At 43.3% G+C, this 22,662-nt stretch overlaps 1 protein-coding gene across 1 annotated transcript in view; it reads left to right on the top strand.

The window, feature by feature from the left end:
• Nucleotides 1–20,542, top strand: part of LOC132086143 (uncharacterized) — a 36,271-nt gene extending 15,729 nt beyond the window's left edge. Inside the window, 7 exon segments of the mRNA XM_059491609.1 lie at nt 6,854–7,150; nt 7,409–7,524; nt 8,199–8,307; nt 9,235–10,569; nt 19,449–19,512; nt 19,810–19,880; nt 20,225–20,542. Of these exon segments, the coding sequence (XP_059347592.1) occupies nt 6,854–7,150; nt 7,409–7,524; nt 8,199–8,307; nt 9,235–10,569; nt 19,449–19,512; nt 19,810–19,880; nt 20,225–20,542 (2,310 nt within the window).
• The last annotated feature ends 2,120 nt before the right edge of the window (nt 20,543–22,662 follow it).

Genomic DNA, 22,662 nt, shown 5'->3' with positions numbered 1-22,662 from the left:
CAAGAACCCCTCTGGCACCCTATTGTCACCCCCATGGCACCCCCATGGCACCCCCCCTGGCAACCTCCTTCCAGAGACTGGGACTGCACTCCCTCCCAACTCAGGGAGGGGGAAAACTTAACGCACATGTGAGCATTCGGCCATGAAAACAATGGACTTCTCCCCTCCATGGAAATCTAATTTCAGTTACCTTCCCCCAACCAAGAACAGTATATATATTGGGGTTCGGCCCGACTGTCCTTTGAGATCTCCCCAAGACGTGTACCAGCGAGTTTCGGCGGCGGGACCCCGAAGACATCACGTTTTGGTAGCTATACCCCATTCCCTGACCTCCTTTCCTCCCTTTTTCCTTGTCTTACCCTTCTCTTCCCCGGATCCCTTAACCAAACGCATATTTAGCTGTGGTTATAATCAATAAAATTGCACCTTGTTGATTTGTTACTGCAAAACCCCTGTGCCTTGTGTTGGTTATTTTTGCACCCAAAAATCATTCGTCACCCATTTATTTCGGGCGGACCTTCACAACACCCAACACATCCATGATTTTACAACATAGATTTCCGCTGAGAAGGAAGCACAGTATTCATGCGTTTGTCCCTGATTGCAACAAATAATCTCGACTTTTGGTCACTACAACAGCATTGGGCTGCCTCCTTTTTTGCTCCAGGAGTAGCAGCAGGAAAGGCACTGGGATTGTTAAACTACACTGCTGGTTAGCTTGACAAACTAAGGCTACTTTGCTTGCTTTAACAGGATTGTTAACCAATGTTGATTCAATTAGACATGCTACATTGCAGATCCAGCCGTTATTGATTTTTTGCTTTTAGCGCATGGACATGGATTTGAAGATTTTGATAGAATGTGTTGTATGAACCTTTCTGATCACTCACAATCTATTTATGCAGGTATTAAAGCTTTACAAGACAATTTAGCCAAATTAGAAATAATAGATGGAACGGATTAGTTTAACAGTCTTTTTGGAGACTGGAGGATCACTGGATGGGTCAAAAATTTAATTAAGATGGGAATGTTTGTATTAAGGATGCTATTAATTATAGTGATATGCCTGCCTTGTTTGATTCAATGTATTCAGAGATTGATTAATAAATAAATTTTAAAAAAAGATTGTTGAACAGAAAAGGGGAGCTGTGGAAGATCAGACAGCTACAGAAGCTGAGCTGGGTAGCACCGCAAAATCCTGGCCCTGGTACAGTGGAAGTTGTGCAAGAGATAAACTCAAGGCAGCAACAAGAAGTAAAGACACCACATCTGACTGCTTTGATGCAAGAGGATGTCAGCAAGGACACTGCTGTAGCAAGGAGATGTTAGCAAGGACTTGAAAACCAAAAAGATTATGTTGCTAAGGGAACAAGGGCAAGGGGGTCTGAGTGGAAAATTTTGTGCGGAAGTTGGAGAACTATAAATACTGGTAATCAGTGTAATAAACTGGCTTTGCTTGCACAGCATGGTCTGTCTCTCTCAATTGACGCAGATAACCTTTCAACCTGGATCTACCCAGCTAGTCGAACTGGCAGCAGTGGTAGAAGCATTTTGCCTTTTTTCACAGGAACCTATTAACACTGTGATTCTCTTTATGTTACTGGAATAGTTGAAAGGATTGAGCATTCATTCCTGAAGGAAGTCTCTAACAAAGATCTTTTTGTGTTTTTAACCACTCTGTACAACTTTTTACTTCACAGGTCTCATGAATATTAAATTCTGCATCTTAGGTCACACACCACTCTGCCTGAACCTATAGTAGAAGGTAATTCAAGGGCGGATGCCTTTGCCACAACAGTCACTATATCACAAAAGTTGGGGCAGACAAAACTTTCTCATGATTTCTACCATCAAAATTCCCAAGCATTGGCAAAACAATTCAATCTAACCTTGCCACAAGCATGGGATATAGTGAATACTTGCTCACAATGTCAGCAGACTCTTAGGTACAAACCCACAAGGGTTGAAACCTAATGACATTTGGCAAACAGATGAAAAACACATATTGAGCTTTGGGACTTTTAAATATGTCCATGCTTTTGTTGATACCTGCACTGGTTTTGCATTAATTGATTTTTAGTGAGGAGGGAAGATGCTACCTACGGAAGTGATTTTCTGAGAGGAGCTGCTAAGAGCTTTTCTGTGCCCAAGAAAACCTATCAGTGACTAGTTTTGAGGATTGACACCTGGTTAAACAACTTTAAAAAGTTAAATACACCTCTGTGACACACATTTTAAAGACAGCAAGCCTGGGAAAAGCTCTCTTTCTTCTGGCCTGGGAACAGGTAACAGGCCAGCCCAGCCTCCCCGTGCAACTGGGCTGGGCCAGGCAGGCTCTGCCATGGGGCTGGGCCCCTTCCCGGGGAACCTGCCAGGCCCTGTCCTGGCAGGGCCAGGCCCTGCTCTGCTGCAGCACTGGCTAGGCCAGGCCCCCAGCGGCTGCCAGGCAGGGGGAGGGGAGGCCATCGGCCCTCTTCTGAGCTATAGTCTGGCTACTGAGATCATAGCCACTTCCACCCCACAGCATGGGAGATCATGTGGCTAAGACCAGGGGTGGCTCTGCAGCCCGTGCAGAAAGTGGCCCCATGGCTGGAATTGAAAGCAACAGGGGCTGGAAAACATCCATGCAGCCAGAACGGTTGCCACTGTTCTGGCCCGGGCCCCTGAGATCCTGGCACAGCTCCCAGCACAGCCTTAAATACATCACTGTGAGTGCTCTGGCCGCTGCCAGGCAGAGACCACATGACCATCCACAGGCCTGGGCGGGATATTAAATCTTTCACTGCACAGATGAAACTGGAAAGCATTAATCCTCTCTTGAGTAAGAGAAAAGGCAGGAGTGAAGACAGTGAGGTCAGTAAAGGAGTCAAGTCTCAGATAGGAGGAGAATGAGGAGATGCCTTAGTCTTGGGCTGAAATTCTTTTGTGAGTCCATAGTGATGGACTATGATACACTAGAATATCCCTGTGATTCATGAAAAAGCATGGGGGGATGGAGTGTTCAAACTGTAAACATGAGCAAAGGTATCCGTGCTGAAGCAAGCAGATGTTGAAGTAGCTGTGATCCAGATGATAAGGTTGAACAGAGAGAGACAAAAGTGATGAAGACCCTTTGCTCCCAGGGAAGAAGACCTCTGTTCTCAGAGATTAAGATGATCTCAGAGATAGATGAAGAGAACCTTTGCTTTTGAACAGCTCATCCTTAAAAGTGTACCCCATTAGCCAAAGACTGAGCCCTCAAAAACAGTTGTGGGGAAAGCTGTAAGTCAAGGGGAGGGACTTTCATACAGTGATCAGATTTCCTTTTTCCCGGGCAGCTGATTCACTGTGACATTGAAGCCACGAGAGAACTGTTTCTGTGTAGAAGTCTCCATGGCATGGCAAGAGAGACTCCTCTCCCTAAGTGAACTGAAGAAAGACTATTCTAGAGGTGGTGAACTGACTGAAACTCCCAGGTTTTGTCTCTGTACATTGTCAGTGAGAAAGAAAAGAAGGTTGTGTGGGGAGAAGTGTTCTGAAGGTTTATTCTGTTTTCTTACTGTTTTTTTTCCTTTCAGTTTTGTTAATAAAGTTTTCTTTATGCCCTTTAAAGTTTGAGCCTGCTTTGCTCCTCCTAAATCCTATTTCACAGCAGAAAATGAGTAAATAATTCTAGTGGGTGCATGAGCATTTGGCCAGGACTAAACCCACTACATTAATTTGGTGTATTGGCCGGGAAAACTCAGATTGACAAACCAAAACCACTACAATACCTTTTTAGGATTCATAGTAGCAACAGCACACAAGGGTGAGAAATCAAGAGATGCCATCTGACATTGGCTCTGTGCCTTCAGCATAATGGGTGTCTGTCATGGTTTGACACTGGTGCAATGCCAGTGCCCCCATGAAAATATATTCTCCCTGGTGTCTACTGTGAGATGTGACCAGAAAAAGAGCAAAACAGACTCCAGCTTAGGAATAAAGGAAAAAAAATTATTAACTTACACTATATAAAAGAAACACACAGAACTCAAAATTAAAACCTTCCAAAACATTCCCCCCACCAAATTTCCAATACATCACAGTAAGACAAAACCTTGGTTTCTCAATTCAGTTACCACCCCTCAGATCACCAACTCTCAGTCCATCACCACCTTTTAGATAATCAATTCTCAGTTCATCAAGAAGAGAGGAGTCCCTCTTATACCATATGCTTCCCCAGGAAACACAGTTGAAACCTCTTGTGTTTCCATGTCACATGTGGCACCGCCCGGAGATCATTTGCCATCGTGACATCTTCCATGTACAGTACTCTCACCACTGCACATGGACCAGAGCTGCTTCTAGGGTTCTCCTTTTAAGGATGCTTTGCCCAGTTCCAAAAAGAAGCCCAGTCTCTCACTTTTGGGACACCTGTCCCCCCCAAATTCACCCCCTGGGACCAAGGGGTCTCAAGAACAGAGATCTTCTTCACTGAAGATCGAGGGCCCTACCACTCTCCTCATCTGTCACCTCTGTTCACGCCACTCCTTCACATAACATCACTGCACTCTCTTGGCTCCAAGCCATTGCCTCCCCCTAAATGAAGTCTCGGTGTCACAGGAAAAAATGGTTCTGTCCATGGCTATACAAGAAAAGTCCAGCCAAAGGCCACTCCATCATCTCCTCCCACCTAGGATTCTTCTCAACTCTTCTGACATCTTTTACTTCCACAGACTTTCATCACACTTGCCCATTTCCTTCTATTTCATCTCTATCTCTCTTCTCATTCAGATCCAGGAGGATCAGTATTTGTAAGGTTTCCATCATCCAAGAAAAGGGTCAAAATCTCAGGCTCTGTCTGCCCAGAACTCCCATGATGGCCCTGCCAGGCACCTTCTCACCCCCCCCCCATCTCCTTCTTGGATGTGCTGCCAGCACATGATATCAAATGTCAAGGTGGCACATGTATAGGCACAGGGTCTCTCTCTCAAATCTGACCACCTATTGGTTTGACCACCAAACTCCCAAAAAACTCACTTCCTTTTCAAACCAGGACAGTGTCCCTCAACAGATAAAAACAGATAATGGACTTGCACATACATCTCATAAAACACAAGAACTCTTCCACACTTGGTGTATCAAACATGTCACAGGTATTGCCCATTCCCCAGCAGGGCAAGCCATAGTCAAAAGGGCACATTGCACATTGAAAAACATGCTACAAAAACAAAAGAGGGGGAATCGGATCAGCACACTCCCTCAAGAGCAGCTTGACAAAGCAACCTATGTTTTAAATTTTTTTAATCTCTCCAGTAGAGATCACTTAACTGCACATAAAAGGCTTCTGGGCCAGACTGCTGATGGAGAACGAGTCTACCCAGAAGTTACATACAGGATGTATATAGTGGTCAGTGGAAAGGTCCAGTTCCACTGTTAGCTTGGGGAAGAGGTTATGGGTGTGTTTCTTTACTTACAGGACCATATTGGCTCCCAGCAAGATACATCAAATCCAGCCAAGGATAGCAACAATGAACCTTGTCGTCTTTCTTCTGCTATACTGCCATCAAATGGTGGAAGGGAGAATCTACTGGGCCCTGTTTTGCGGAGAAAAGAAAAAGTATCCCACAACTTTGTGAAAGTTGTAAAGCCGGTATGTTTATTACAGCGCTGGACGCATGCGGAGATTGCTCTCCTCAAAAAGGCATGCGTACCTCTAAGAACTTCAGGTCTCTTTTTATCTCTCTCTCAAATACATATGCATACAGTTTCACAATAGGTTCATACATATTCAATTTTATGGGTTTTGTATGACATTTACCGCTAGTTCCTTTTTATCAGAAAAAATTCCGAGGTCAGGTTGACTTGCCCTTACAGCAGTCCCTGTCACTCTCTATCATCTTCTGTCTCCCCCCCCTTTATCTCTGTCCTTCACTGAAGTAACTTCACTGAGCTTAGGCCTTGCAGTCTGGCTAAATAACTATGGTTTCTAACCACAGACTCAACTCAAAAATGTACATTTCACCTAAATTAAAATGGATTTCTATCCTGGAAAATTTTCACTTTGCCTCAGCCGACATGATTCAACCTCCACTCTTTCAGCCTCTGACCTGGTGAGAACCAGAGCCTCCCCTAAATAATCATGGAACAGAATGGGTAGGAGGATCTTGGCTTCCTCCCCTAGATCAGGATACTGTAGATACATATAGTATTAACACTACTTTTGTAACCAATTTACCACCTATATGCTTAACACTGATTCAAACAAGTACCTCTTTACCTTGTGCTAACTTTTTAATGCAATGACATTCAATATATATCCACTCAGAAAATGCAAGAAACTTGACTGCTATTACATTGCCAGCCATTCTGTCCACCTCTAACAAATCTCTGGATGCCACTCCACCTAATTTCCCCAAATGCTGTTTTACACCCATCTCCAATATATGGCATTTGGAATGGACATGTTTTTTTTAAGATGGTGGACAAGACCGTGTCCCTGCACTGAGCTGTGCTGCGGAACAGGGCCTCGGAGCTAGGCTGCGGAGCTGTGTTGCGGAGCTGTGCTGCGGAGCTGGGCCTCGAAGCTGTGCCGCAGAGCCGGGCCTCGGAGCTGGGCCGCGGAGCTGTGCCGCGGAGCCGGGCCTCGAAGTTGGGCCGTGGAGCTGTGCCGCGGAGCTGTGCCGCAGAGCTAGGCTGCGGAGCTAGGCTGCGGAGCTAGGCCGTGTAGCTGTGCCACGGAGCTGGGCCTCGGAGCTGTGCCGCGGAGCTGTGCTGCGGAGGTGAGCTTCGGAGCTGTGCCGCGGAGTTGTGTCGTGGAGCTGTACTGTGGAGCTGTGCTTTGCTCCCTTCCCTGCATTCTGCAACCCTCGAAGAGTCTCTGCTACCTCCTTAGCAGCTCTGCGGCGCCGACTTGCTGCTGGAGAATTCCTGGAACTCTGAAACCCCGGATTTCCAAATCCTTGAATTTCCAAATCTCTGCATTCTTAAACCCCTGGACTCCTGTAACCTCGGATTTTGGAATCCTTGGATTCCTAAACTCTCGGATTTCCTGAATTCTCGGATTCCTGAACCTCTGGATTTTGAATCCCCTGCCGTCTGGTTGTTTCTGAGGCGTTTGTTAATAATGGTTTCTACAAGATCAAAAGCTGTGGCTGGTATAAGTGATCAAGTTGGGCCCTCCAAAAAGGACGTGAGTGTACAGACCCATCCCTGCCCAGAGTGTTTGAGTTTATTGGTGGCATCAGGGAGTGCTGTGGAGGAAAACTGCTTGCGCTGCGAACAAGTGAATGACCTCCTTTCACTGGTGGCTGAGCTTAGGGAGGAAGTTGAAAGGTTAAGGAGTATTAGGGAAAGTGAAAGGGAGATAGATTGGTGGAGTTCAGCCCTATCATCTTTAAGGGAGGTTACTAATCAAGAGACTGAGGACTTATATGCCTCCCACTCTCAGACGGTAAAAGGGCATCTGGTGGATGAAGAGGAATGGAAACGGGTCCCTGTGCGGGGTGGTAAAAATGAAAAGACCTGCCCCCCTCAATCATCCAGCCAAGTACCACTACAGAACAGGTATGAGATTTTGGATCCAGAGATACAACTAGATGGTTTAGGAGAGAATTGCCTGCCTAGTGAACCTCCTAATTATGATTCACCTGCAACACGAATTATTACCTCTAGTACCAAGAAGAAAAGAAGGGTAATCGTCGTAGGTGATTCCCTCTTGAAGGGAACTGAAGGCCCTATATGTCAACCAGACCCATCCCACAGGGAAGTTTGTTGCCTCCCTGGGGCCCGGGTACAAAATATTACTGAGAGACTTCCTGGACTGATTCAGCCCTCTGATTATTACCCACTGCTGATACTTCAAGCTGGCAGTGATGAGATCGAGAAGAGGAGCGTTAAGGCAATCAGAAAGGACTTTAAGGTACTGGGTCAGGTAATTGACAAGGCAGGAGCACAGGTAGTGATGTGCTCAGTCCCTCTGGTGGCGGAGGACAATGATGAAAGAAATAGAAGAATCCGTATCATCAACAAGTGGCTTAAGGGTTGGTGTCATCGGCATAATTTTGGATTTTATGATCATGGCGAAACTTTTACAGCATCTTCTTTGCTGGAATCAGATGGGGTACACCTCTCCGTTAAGGGCAAAAGGATTTTAGCTCATGAACTGGCAGACCTCATTGAGCGAGCTTTAAACTAAGCTTGAAGGGGGAAGGGGAACCAGCTGAGCTAACTGGAAACAGGCCCAAGAATTGCAAGCGTAAGATAGGGGTGAACTCAGTTGCCCAGATGAGGTGCATGTATACCAATGCACGCAGTTTGGGCAATAAACAAGAAGAGCTGGAGGCCATGGTACAACTGCAAAGCTATGATGTAGTTGCCATCACGGAAACGTGGTGGGATGACTCATATAACTGGAGTACTACATTGGCTGGATACAGACTCTTCAGGAGAGATAGAAAAGGAAGAAGAGGAGGTGGCGTAGCTCTTTATGTTAAACAAACCTTTGATACCATCGAAATCGAAACAAAGGAAGAAGGAGTTGAATGTTTATGGATAAGAATCAAGGGGAAGGCCAACAACGCCAACATCATATTGGGAGTCTGTTATCGTCGACCCGATCAAGAAGAAGAAGTAGACGACTTATTCTATAAGCAGTTGTGCAATGTTTCAAGATCATCAACCCTTGTTCTTGTTGGTGATTTTAATCTACCAGATATCTGCTGGGAACTTAATACAGCAGTAAAGAGGCAATCCAGAAAATTCTTAGAATCTATGGAGGACAACTTTTTGTTACAGCTGGTGGATGAACCCACCAGGGAAGGGACTACATTAGATCTGTTATTTACAAATAGGGATGGGCTGGTGGGAGATGTGATGGTTGGAGGTCGTTTGGGGCAGAGTGACCATGAAATAATAGAGTTTTCAATACTTGGAGAAATTAGGAAGAGCACCAGTAAAACTTGTACACTGGACTTCCGGAGGGCGGACTTTGGCCTGTTTAAGAGATTAATTCAGAGCGTCCCTTGGGAAGCTGCCCTTAAAAATAAAGGAGTTCAGGAAGGGTGGGCTTACTTCAAGGCAGAGATCTTGAGGGCGCAGGAACAAACCATTCCTGTATCCCGAAAGATCAGTCAAAGGGGCAAACGTCCAGCCTGGCTGGGAAAGGAGATCTTGGAGGAACTTAAGAATAAAAAGAGGACGTATCAGAGTTGGAAGAAGGGTCAGGTCTCCAAGGAAGTATTCAAGAGGGCTGCTAGAGTATGCAGGAAAAAAATTAGGGAGGCCAAAGCTCAGTTTGAACTCAGGATGGCGACTACTGTTAAGGATAATAAAAAATGTTTTTATAAATATATTAATGGTAGGAAGAAAGGTAGGACCAGCCTTTGTTCTTTACTGGACAAAGGTGGGAAGTTAGTATTTGCAGACGAGGAGAAGGCAGAAGTGTTTAATGCCTATTTTGCCTCGGTTTTTAATGGGAAGATGACTTGCCCTCAAGACTCCCGTCCGTCTGGGCTGGTTGATGGTTTTAGGGAGCAGAATGGTCCCCACATTATCCAAGAGGAGGCTGTTATAGAACTATTGAAATGCTTGGATATTCACAAATCTATGGGACCAGACGGGATCCACCCCAGGGTAATGAGAGAGCTGGCAAATGAGATTGCAAAGCCACTCTCTATCATTTACCAACAGTCATGGCTTACTGGTGAGGTTCCGGATGACTGGAAGCTGGCCAATGTGATACCCATTCACAAAAAGGGTGCAAAGGAAGATCCTGGCAATTATAGACCAGTCAGCCTGACTTCTATACCTGGCAAAATAATGGAACAGTTTATATTACGTGCCATCATGCAAAATTTGCAGGACGGCCAGGGTATCAGACCCAGCCAGCACGGATTTAGGAGGGGTAGATCATGTCTGACTAACCTGATCACCTTTTATGACCAGGTAACCCGGCTAGTGGACGCAGGGAAGGCTGTAGATGTTGTTTTTCTGGATTTCAGCAAGGCCTTCGACACTGTTTCCCATAGCATACTCCTAGACAAACTCGCCGGCCGTGGTCTGGATAGGAATACCCTTTGCTGGGTTCAAAACTGGCTGGATGGCCGGGCCCAGAGAGTGGTGGTGAATGGTGTCACATCCAGCTGGTGACCAGTCACCAGTGGTGCCCTTCAGGGGTCTGTGTTGGGGCCAGTTCTGTTCAATATTTTTATTGATGACATGGATGAGGGCTTAGAGTCTTTTATTAGTAAATTTGCTGATGACACTAAACTGGGAAAGAGTGTAGATCTGCTAGAGGGGTGTAGGGCTCTCCAGAGAGATTTGGAACGGTTAGACGCATGGGCAGAATCAAATGGGATGAACTTCAATAAGTCCAAGTGCCGAGTATTGCACTTCGGCCACAATAACCTCCTGCACCGATATAAGCTGGGGATGGAATGGCTGGATAGTGCTGAGGTGGAAAGGGACCTGGGGGTGCTGGTTGACAGTCGATTGAATATGAGCCAGCAGTGTGCCCAGGTAGCCAAGAGGGCCAATGCCATCCTGGCCAGTATCAGAAATGGAGTGGCCAGCAGGAGCAGAGAGGTCATTCTTCCCCTGTACTCGGCACTGGTGAGGCCTCACTTGGAGTATTGTATCCAGTTCTGGGCCCCTCACTTTAGGAGGGACATCGAGTTACTTGAGCGTGTCCAGAGGAGGGCTACGAGACTAGTAAGGGGCTTGGAGCACAAGCCATACGAAGAGCGACTGAGGGAGCTGGGGTTGTTTAGCCTAGAGAAAAGGAGACTAAGGGGCGACCTCATCGCTCTCTACAACTTTCTGAAGGGTAGCTGTGGTGAGCTGGGGGTTGGTCTCCTTCTCCGGGCGACAACAGATAGAACAAGAGGACACAGTCTCAAGCTGCGTCAAGCGAGATGTAAGTTAGAATTAAGAAGGAAATATTTCACAGAAAGAGTGGTCAGATACTGGAATCATTTACCCAGTGAGGTGGTGGAGTTATCATCCCTTGAAGAATTCAAAAAAAGACTGGATGTGGCACTTGCTGCCATGATCTAGTTGAACAGTTAGAACATCGGCTGGACTTGATGATCTTATAGGTCTCTTCGAGCCTTGAACTTCTGTATAGGCCACTGGCCACAACAACAATTCTTACAGTATGAGAGGGTAATTGATTTGGGATCATATAGTATCTTTAAAGAAATGCAACCATTCACCTGTCCCAAAAGGCAAACCACTGTATTGTTTGGCATGATGGTGGGATGGCCAGATCATTATTGCAATATTATTTAGGTAATAATCAGTCCCGTGTGCACCGTTGTGGAAAATGTTACCTGCTTATGGTAATAGGATGTACCAAGTAAAATTAGATAAGAACGCTACAATTGCTAATTTAACACTGCAAGAGGAACAATTACTAATGACTTGTACTTCACACCCCTATACTTTTGCTTTAGATAATGATTTTTTGATAGATCATAGAAATGGTTTGTATCCACTGATTCTTTTGTTTTCAAATCATGTATAACCTATGAAGATATGCATGACTATTCTGTCCTTCTTCCATTTAAAAGAAGATCTGAAATTTGAGTACCGAGAAATTTGACTCAAACTTGGGAAGGACAGGATGGTCTCTCACAATTGGCTCGAATAGTCCAAGAGGAAATCCGAACGAGTTCGCAAATTTCTGGGTTGATTAATCTTTGCTATTGTTTCTGCCGTAATAATATTAACCACAGCCTCTGTGGCTGTCATTGTCTTAACTTATTCCATTTAAACTGCCCATACCATGGTACAGGCTTTAACTAATATCACAAAAGAATTACAAGCACAAGAAAACATTGATAAAGAACTAATGGCTAGATTAGATGCCCTGGAAAGTGCTCTGATATGGGTAGGTGAGAGAGTTGAGGCCCAAAAAACTCACCTATCCCTGCTCTGTGATTGGGAAGATATCCAGAATTCCTTGTGTGTTACTCCTCTTCTGTGGAATGACACAGAACAGAATTGGGAGACAGTTAAAAACCACCTTCAAGGGGCCTTTGATAAATCCTTACAACAGAATATACAGTCACTTCACACTGAATTAAAAGATCAACTCAATGTTACAAACTCTGCAGGAACAAAAGGTGTTGACAAATCTGAAACATTATCTTTCTTGGCTAAATCAAAAAAATTAGTTTTCTGGGATAAATTTACGAGTTTGGGTTTTCATTGGACCGAGTTGTCTGGCAATGATATCTTTTCTAATCTTCTGTCTTGTCCTTTTTAACATAATCAGAGCTGTTAAAAGCATGCAAAAACAAGTTATGGTTACCTTACCTTTATCTTAGGACTTCAATAAAAAGAAAAAAAAAGGGGGAGATGTCAGGAAACAGCAAAGCCTGACAGTGCAGAAAATTCCTGGGAAGCACGGAAGAACTTAGATTACACACTATATGAGAACAGGAAAGGTGTCCTGTTTCTTCAAAGCATGCAAACTTTGAGGAAACTAACAAACTGTCAGGCTGATGGATTTGCTACAGGCCTGCAACTGGGTTGCATGCGAAGGACTGAACAAAGATTCTCACACTAAGTGTATCAGTACTATCTTAACTCTGCAATAAATAGATTCATTTTACGCTCAGCTTGTGAGTCTCACATTCATACACTACACGAGTCCTTCCCAAGGGCTCCAACATGGGTCCCTTTCCACAGAGTGCAGTCCTTCAGGAATGGGCTGCTCCAGTGTGAGTCCCCCACAGGATCACAAGTCCTGCCAGGAAACCTGCTCTAGCATGGAATCCTCTCTCCATGGGTCCACAAGTCCCTGCCAGGACTCTACTCCAGCACAGGCTTCCCACAGGGTCACATCCTTCTTTTCAGGCATCCACCTGCTCTCTCTTGGGTCTCCTCCACAGGCTGCAGGTGGATCTTTGCTCCCCCATCAACCTCCATGGGCTGCTAGAGCACAGCTGCTTTACCATGGTTTTCACCACAGGCTGCATAGGAATCTCAGCTCCAGTGACTGAAGCACCTCCTCTCTCTCCTCCACTGAACTTGGTGTCTGCAGAGTTGTTCTCACATATTCTCACTCCTCTCTTCTCTGTCTGCAATTACATCTGTGCAATAACTTTTTTTCCTTCTTAAATATTTTATCACAGAGGCATTACTACCATTTCTGATTGCCTTGGCCTTGGCCAGTGGCAGATCCATCTTGGAGCTGGGTGGCATTGGCTCTGCCAGACACAGGGGAGGCTTCTAGCAGCTTCTCACTGAAACCACCCCTGTAGTCCTCCCCCATCAAAACCTGGCCACACAAACCTAATACACTATACAATTAAGATAAAGTCTGTAAAAGAGAAGTTAAATATTCTTTTATATCTCCCTATCTCTTTACATGCATGTGATCTACTTGCCCAGGTAAAAGATTATACTGGTAGGCATTCCCATATATTATTTGAAAAGTGCTCACTCCTTTTAATCTGGGGGTAATACAAATTTTCATGAGTCAAAGGTAAGACCTCCACTCATTTCAACTGAACCTCTTGGCATAACTTAGATATTTGCCTCTTTATTGCCTGATTCATTCATTCTACCTTTCCACTAGACTGTGGTCTCCATGAGGTATGTAACTCCCAACTAATCTGTAAAAACTTAGACACTTCTGTCAGAGATGGAGACAGATGGGGAGACTGACTCGGTGATCAGAGTCCAATTTTATTGTGGGATACAAACGCATATATACTATTTCAGGGAGACTAGTAATGTGTACTACAATGATTAGGTTGAAATCACGTATACAAACTTATGCATATAACAACATCTCTTGCTTGCAGAGTTTAATGGGATTTTCTTTTTCCGGTAAACCCATTTGATTTAATCTTCTTGCAATCTAGGTTGTTGCAGTGTGTTGCAATTTCCTGTTTTACCTATCCTAGTCCTTCAGGTGTGCCATCTTCCCCCGCCCTGCTTTGTCCCCTGCTAAGGGCTGTCAGTCAGTCTTGGCATTCCAGCAGAGTCGTCGTGTGATTGGCAGAAGTTCAAAGATGCCCCTATGCCCAGAGGTCATTGGTCTGTCTGGGTGTCATTGTCCCCTGAGACCCTGCCCCTCCCACCTGGTTGGTGGCTCACCTGTCTCTTCCCTCCCCCTCCCACTGGAGCTTAAAAAGTCACTCAGGCCATGCGGTCGGTATTCTGTTGGAGCTGTTACCTAAGATTCAGACGTCTGTGACCATGGAATAAACTCTGGATATTAACCCTCCGGCAGAATCCGTCTCCTTTTCCTCCTCACCTTGGCCTGGAGCCCTTCCACCTGAGGTAAACTGAGTTTCTACAAGCCTAGACTTGTTCAGTGCCCAGCTGCAACACCCAGCCAGCCAAAGGTGTCTCTGAGGTGAAACACCACAGTTGCCGCCTTTGGCCCAGCAGCAGGGTCAGACAAGCCCAGGTGCAATCTACCTGGTAATATTGGGATCATATTCCAATACTACATCTAATTTTCAAAGTTCCATTTGCTTTTGCCAAGGCAATCTGTTATCAAATCTCTTATGTTAACCAGGTCCAAAGTCCATCATCTGTCTTGTGTCCCCCAACATTCCAACATGTCCCCATTTCCTTTTGACTAAATGGTCTTATTAATTAATGGCCTTATTAATTAATCTCTGCACACATTGAATGGTATCATGATTATTACAATTATTATCAAAATTACCACATACATACCTATCCTAAAAATAATCTTTTAGTCAAAAACTCCAGCCACTAAAAGGCTCAGGCTTGATCTTTAGAAACTAAAAACATTCCTGATGGCAGCCGCATTACTGGATTTAGAAAGGCTGCCAGAAGTGTAATTGTATCAAAAGTTTTGATTCTTATATACAGGGTGATAGGGAGAAACATTTTTAGACTGACTCCTTCCCATGTATTTAACATTAGCACAAAAATCCAATTTCACAGAATCCAGGAATTCTAGTTCTTGGGGTTCCACCAGTGGCATTTCAGGAGGGTAAGGGATCCAGTGTAATATGATTTGGTTTGCTTTAAAAAAAATTTAGTGTAAATATTAGTGTAAAATTATGGAGGGGCTATATTCCCCCTTAATTTTTGTTTTTTAATAACATGTGTGTTTCTCGTTATGAACATTGAAGGTAACATGAAAGCATAACAATATGTAAGAAAACAATAAACTTATACTAAGTAAAAATAAATCAGATAATAGATAATATTAGTAGCATGTGAAAAATAAAATGGTGATTTAAAACAATGCATTACCAATTTCTTTAATATTGTACTATTATTTTGAGTCTGTAGTAATTGGCAAGCTTTATTTTTTAAAGTGAGGGCTTAGGAAAATCATTCCCGGATAAGATTTCCAAGTTCACCTTAAAAGGAGGTTTAGCTATTATAGGTCCAAATTTGGTAAGTCAAAATTACTTGAATATAATTTTGGTGCAGAAAATTTTCTCTACTAGTTAGGGCCAGGACTTGGCCAAGGTCCAGGCTTTTAACTGGAAGAGTCTTTTTCATATATTTTAGAAACCTCTTAGTAATAGTAGTTAGAAAAATAATATATGTCTTATAAATAGCTATACAACAATAAGTGAAGATTTGTAAAGTAGCTGGTTTTCTCATTTATCGTTAGTTAGTCAATGGTACCATAGACAAATAGCAAATGAATAAAGTAATGCTTGTTATAACAAGTCAGTGAATTCACATCATAAGATTACCAGCATAATCAGGGTTACTTCATATATCAGTAGAAATTCTCTTAAGAAATTAAGGTTATATTTCCCTAGACATATATGACATTAAAGCAAAAAGTAAAAGAAAGCAAAGTAAAATAACTCATAGCTAATTATATTCATAATATGGAGACTCATTCTTCAATACTACTTATAAGAAAAATAGCAAAAACTTTTTATTTCTATAGCAAAATAGCATTATCTTGTAATTTAAATGAGCAAATTATGACAAAAATTCATTCAGACTTTATGTCATTCACTTGTATACCTAAGGAATTATATCTTATAACTCAAACAGGTATACTTCAACAAAACATAAAATCAACTTCACTAAAACTTAACCTTAATAAATATATCTCTAAAAGAACTTAAAGTTAACTTCACTGAGACTAAAAAAAAATCAATCTTAACAAGAATTAACTTATTTAAACTCTATTATTACAAAAAGTTTACTGAAAATTTGTGATATAACAGTTAAACATCAAAATAAACAACATGCAAGTAAACAACTGTACTGAAATCTTTACAATAAAATTACTTTGTTAGAACTATGGAGTAAAAAGCAAGCACTTAAACATGACATTGGAGTTTATATATTAATTACAGTTAAGTCTCAAATAACTACTGCAGATAACGTTCAAGGTTTGTCTTGAATGTGAGCTAAAGAATATTGAATTTATGACTTATCTAATTACTCTCAGTGAACTATGTAGTTTTGCTATGTTAGTAATAGGTAAAAAGACACCACTGCTATACCAATACCTTTGAATTTTTCTAGTAACAAACCTGTTAAAAATCACAAATCACAAGTTAGAAGGTAAATCTCAACACTGTCTGGTGCCAGGCGGGGCTGCACCCCCTGCAGCAACTTTAAAGATTGCTTGTAGGATAGATTTAAGTTTGGCTTAGTAAGAGTAATGGCATATAAACATTGAAGGCTAAACCAAAAAAAGATGTAGTGATGTTGGAAAAGAAATGAAATATAGCAAAATGTTTAATTATAGTGAGTTGCGTGTGAATTGGTTTGTTAAAAGCAGATTTGTAGCCATTGAAAGTGTGTGTTGGGTTTTGTGTGTAACCTAGCAGGTAGTCTTAGGGATTTAATAAATATTTAAACTAGTGTAGGAAAGTAAGAATGCTAACCTGTCTGGAGGCAGCATACAATGCTCTTAGAATAAGATAAGCAGAAGATTTATGATTTTGTTTGTGCACCAAGGAATGTATCACAAGGGGTCTGTGACTAGGCAAGGGGAACTGTTTCTTGGAAACTTTGTTATGAATCGCATGTATAAGAGGGAAGCACCCATACGTGAAATTGGGGGCTCGGGCTTGGGACGCTAGTCCACCGGCTCCCTGGGCCCTTAATAAAGCACCGCACAAAACTTGAAACTTATCCGAGTTTTGTGTCATTTATCAATTGGGCAACAGCGATATAGTACTAAATAGTTGCACCAAAAAATTCACAACAAAATAAATTGTTGAAAAAAAGCAAGTAACTGGAAATTTGACCAGGTGTCTTTCAGGGCTTTATATCTGTATGAACTGTGGCTTTTGATAGCTGGGCTGCTCTTTCCAATACTTGAAAGGGCCTGGGGCACTTCAGCCAGGGACCGTTGGGGGGGTATGGAGTGTCTCCAATGACTCCTGTACAAAATCTGAATGCATAAAAATTCCCCACTGTGTTAACACATCCCTCCCCCACAAAACCAGCGGGACAGACAGCACAAAAAGTTTAACTGTGATGATCAACCCATCACGCCCTGTTATTTGCACCGAGTGTTGGCTTTTTAGGCTTTCACAATTCCCACCCATGCCTGGGAGTACCTGAGGCACAGTCATTAGCAGCCACTCATTGGCTATTGGCTTCTTGAGATAACAGTCACATCGGCTCCTGTATGATTGAGTCCTGTTAGGAGTGTCTTTGCCTTTCAGAGTCACTTTGCATTGCCATGTTGGATGCTCAGATGTAATACGTTGTGTCCATAAAATCTGTGGGACCCCTGTGGAACCAAAAATCCCCCTCCCTCTGTTCAGTTATTGGGGATGCAGATAGGGGTGCTGAAATAAACAAGGGCAGGAGATCTCTCCTTTTTAATGCCTTTATTAAAAGTGATCAGCTCGGGTGGGGAGAACTGACGGGTCCGCGCTCATGTCACCACTGCTTCCAGGAGTGGCACGGAGGAGGAGGAAGAGTGCAGCAGGCAGAGCTGGGGGTTCCGTCCTCACAAGAGCATCAGGAGATTCCCAATTTTTTGATTTGACATTCAAGGTCCTCTGTCCAGCCAACATCTTTTTAGGTTAGAGTGAGGGGTAAAAAGGGTCTTAGCGGATACTGGATTCTGTTGCTCACATCTAGACATCACTTCGATCTGTCAGTTTTGTGTTGGCTCGTTGTTTTTAGGGGTTTTTGGCTAGGTTTGGTGAGGGGTTTCTCCAGTTGCATGCTGGATCCGACATCATTTGCCTGCCAACTCGATGTCCCCTCCTCTTTACCGTCTGGGTGCCATCCTCCAGGAAGCAGCAGGGTGCCACTCGACAAAACAGGGAATTCTTAACCATCAATGACAGGTGGTTAATGAAAACGACAGGTGATTAGAATAACAAAAAGTTAGAACTCCACCCTGGAAGCAACTAGCCCAACCTGTGAACTCTGCAACCTTTTAAAAAGATGGGCAGCTTTTCTACTCATAACAGGTGCTGCTGGGGAAAATATGAGTTGGGCTATATGGGTCCCCACCAGGACTACACAGGGAGGCTGGGGGTCCATTCCATGAGTGACAGTCAATAGCTCCAGGGAGAACAAACAAACAAAGTATGTATACGCTGTCCAAGTGGTCCAAAAACTCCCGCGGGAATCAAATGAACAGATGAATCAAGCAACGTTACTGTGTTGGAGGTTGATATGTTCAGTCCTATGCTCCCTGGTGTGGCTGGTCATATGTCAGCGACAGTGGTCTGGCCAGGACTGTTTGTGGTCCAGCGAAGGCTGCTTGGGGAGACTGGGCTGAGGCTTGCGGTGGTCCCTCCAAGGCATCGGCTGGGGCATCTGTGTCTCACATGGTGCCACTCAGCACTTCCAATCCAGTTTCCTGATATCGGATGACCTTCAAAATTATACTTGGACCGACATTGATTATGGCACTGAGGGCAAATACCGAGAGTTTTGGATCTGGCCTCCCCCTTTTCAAAGCAGTCTTTTTTCAAATGCCAAGATTTTTTGCAGGTTGGGGGTCCCCCTCCTTAAGAATCTTTTTCTTTAGTTGCATCCAGTTATCATGAGGGTCAGGAGGGAATGGATCAGTCTCATAATCTGAGTCTATTGGCCCTGGATTGAAGGGCTCCCCCTCCTCCCTGCTTGAGCCGGGGTCAGCGATATAAACTGCTAATGATAGTGAGAAAGGATGCCTCCTCCTCCTTTGTCTGGGCAGGGGTGAGGCTGATGGCTGTGGCCGCTCTTCAGTTTGAGAGATGCCAGTTTTAAGTGGGCAGGGAGAGTCAGAGTGAGGAAAGACAGAGCGGGGTAGGGAGCCGGCAGCATTCGGCTGCTCTCGCTTTTTCAACATCTTAAAAAATATTCTCCAGGACGGGAGTAAAAGTGACTTAAGGTCCTCCTTTAGGATGGGGGAGTCATGCTTGTCCAGAAGGGCAAGCATGGTTTCATGGATGTCTCTCTCTTTGGCCATTTCCTTTCCCATTCCTTTAGTTCCCCTGGCTCACCTGTCAGACAGGTGATTACGGGCCCAGATGCGGTTCTCTCACTGTCACGATCAGTTCCAGGAGCTCCCCGACTGCCGCCAGTCAGGCCGATTCATTTCCTCACATGGAGGCACCAATTGTCGGCAATGGAGAGAGATGAGGAGACTGACTCAGTGATCAGAATCCGATTTTATTGTGGGATACAAACACTTATATACTATTTCAGGGAGACTAGTAATGTGTACTACAATGATTAGGTTGAAATCACATATACAAACTTATGCATATAACAACATCTCTTGCTTGCAGAGTTTAATGGGATTTTTTTTTCTGGTAAACCCATTTGATTTAATCTTCTTGCAATCTAGGTCTAATTTTCAAAGTTCCATTTGCTTTTGCCAAGGCATCCTGTTATCAAATCTCTTATGTTAACCAGGTCCAAAGTCCATCATCTGTCTTGTGTCCCCCAACATTCCAACACACTTCCTGCACTATTTCCGCTACAAAGTGGGGTCCATTACCTAAAAAAATTCCTTCTGGTATACCAAATCAGGGTATTATTTCTTTTAACAAAACCTTAATTCTCAACTGTTTGTTGTTATGAGAGAGGAAAGCCTCCAGCCAAGAAGAAAAGGTATCTACTAATACCAATAAATCTTTGTATTGATTACATCTTGGTAATTCTGTAAAATCTATTTGCCAAAGTTCCCTGGGTGTAATTCCTCAGTTTACACTTCCTCCCTATATTTTCTTTACTGTAATATGTGATGTGAAGTAATTCATGCTTAGGTGGAAAACGTATAAAATAAAAATTGTAAAATAAATTAAACACGTAATGAAAATTGAACGAGCCTCTGACCACGGACAACCCAGAGACAGATTACCACACCGAAGTTGTGAAACTCCTGGTGGCAGCAGGAAAGGATGCCTCCTTAACAAGTAAAAAGGACTTGGCTGGTGCAGACATGAGCTTCTCCCAGAACCACCCGGGAACACCCAAGGACAATCAGTACTTGATAAGTATCATCAATCAAGATAACCGAAGTCATCAAGAACATACATCTGAATACCCAACTTCTCCTGACATGATCAGCACCCGCCACCACGCAAGAAACAGCAATTGCCCAGCCCTGTACAGTAAAAAGAAATTTCATACATATGTGGGGTGACAAAGGAAATCAGGGCATCTCTGCCTCAGGCAGAAAAAACTGTATAAAACAGCCCTGCATTTGTGGACAGAGGGAGATCCAATGTGATAGAGGTCGGATCTAGGTTCACCCAGCGCCGATCCCAGGCTTGACGCTGTCTCTTTGACTGTGGCTATCGAGGACCGTATTTTTCGGTCGTGAAAATAAAATCTTTTGCATTTAATGATTTGGCTTTCTCGTTGATCATTTATAACATTTACTATTTCTGGATTATTAGCACAGAAACATACATATTTTTTTTGCTACTATGTCTGCAAAACTTTGCATCTTGGGTCCAAAGAAATTATTGTTTGCTAAAAGCAACAATGCATCTGGTCCTGCATGTGTCTTTTGATGCAACCTTTTGAGTTGGGTTTCTATCATCTTCTCTGGGACCAATATCTGCTTTTCAGGTATTTCCCATCATCCTTCTTTATTTATAATACAGTCCAACTCTTGTGCTAATCAGTCCTCTTATTTTACATAATTTGGTGGAGATAAAGCTATACAGGGTTTTGAAAGCAATAGTCCTTCAGAATTTAGTTTCTTCAGCACAGCCTCTTTTGCTGTTTGATCTGCTCTTCATTTCCCTTTATGATGTTGGTATTCCTTTTGTGGTGTGATTTGCAATGTATTATTGTGACTTTCTTCTGTTGAAGAACTGCTTGAAGTAGCTTAATAATTTCAGTTCCATATTTCACTGGGCAGCCCTGTGAGTTCAAAAGTCCTCATTCTTTCCAAATTGCTCTGTGCATGGACTATGTCTGTTTTGCCAGTGAGCAGGGTCAGCACAAAAGACACAGACACCAACTTAAGGAATAAATGTAATTTAATATAACGCAAAACTGCAAAGAATCACAAAAGGATAGGCTAAGCAATGCACATAATCTTTACTACAAAAGATTGCCTGTAGTGATTAAGAAAGATACACCACTAGTTACCCAAATACTTCACTGTCATCCAGGTCCATACATCAACTGGGGAAGATGTCACATTGAAGGACTGGAGAACAATGCCCGGCAACTGGGAAATCCTGCATGTGCATCCACCTATAGACATCAAGGCTTCTGACTCCACTGAGAGAGTCCAACTTTATATATTGTTGAATAAACAAGCTACCATAACTTCTAGTGCAGGTACATCTGGTTTCATCCTCCTCTTGGGTTACTCCCAAAGCCTGGCCAGGGCTCAAGGAGGAACCAACGGAGTTGTCTTTCATCGTGCACCCCTAAACAAGGCCAGATGTCTGATTTCATGGCCTTATCCTGTTTCTAAGTATGGAAAGTTAAATACATGTTTCACTAATGAATGAATACATATATCATATTGCTAATATTGCTTTGTTAATGAGCGGATACAAATATAATGTTTGGTTGGAAGGTTCATCTAGAGGTCAACTTTGGCTCAAGGTCTGTTGTTCAGGCCTTAGTACTTCAACATCAAAGGCATATTTTTAGTCAGTATATATATTGATTTTCTTTCCTTGGCTCAATGCCAGGGCTCAAGTGAGAACTACCAATTCAGCTTTCTGGGCAGAGGTGTTTCTAGGCAGTGGTTCACTTACACTCTGATATAGCTACCACCATGTAACCAGATTTCCACTGTCCATTTAACATGTTACTGCTCCCATCAGAAAAAAGCTCCATCTCTGCCTCAGGGAGCGTCTTGTCTCGGATATTTAGCCTACTGGAATATACTTGTCCAATAGCTTCCAAAGAGTCATGATGCAGTTCTCCTGCCTCTGAGACCAGAAGCAAAGTGTCTGAGTTGAGTGGAGGTTCAAGAGAGGGTCACATTGCCTTGTTCTAATAACACTGCTTGATATTGAGCTAATCAACTTGGGAACATCCAATAATGTCCCTTATTTTCAAGAAGTGAGATTACAGCATAGGGTATGTACACAGTAAGGGTTTGGCCCAATGTCAGTTTTCATGATCCTTTAATAAGGATTACAGCTGAAGCTACTACTCTCAAACAAGCAGGCCATCCTTTACTCACTTCATCCTGTTGTTTGGAGAAGTACCTGCTAGTCTTTTCCAGATACCTAATTTTTGTGTGAGCCCTCCCAATGCCACCTGTTGTCTCTCATGTGCATACAATTG

This window comes from Ammospiza nelsoni, chromosome W (assembly GCF_027579445.1).
Source record: "Ammospiza nelsoni isolate bAmmNel1 chromosome W, bAmmNel1.pri, whole genome shotgun sequence".
Classification (NCBI taxonomy): Eukaryota; Metazoa; Chordata; class Aves; order Passeriformes; family Passerellidae; genus Ammospiza; species Ammospiza nelsoni.
This window is presented reverse-complemented; position numbering and strand designations above follow the sequence as displayed.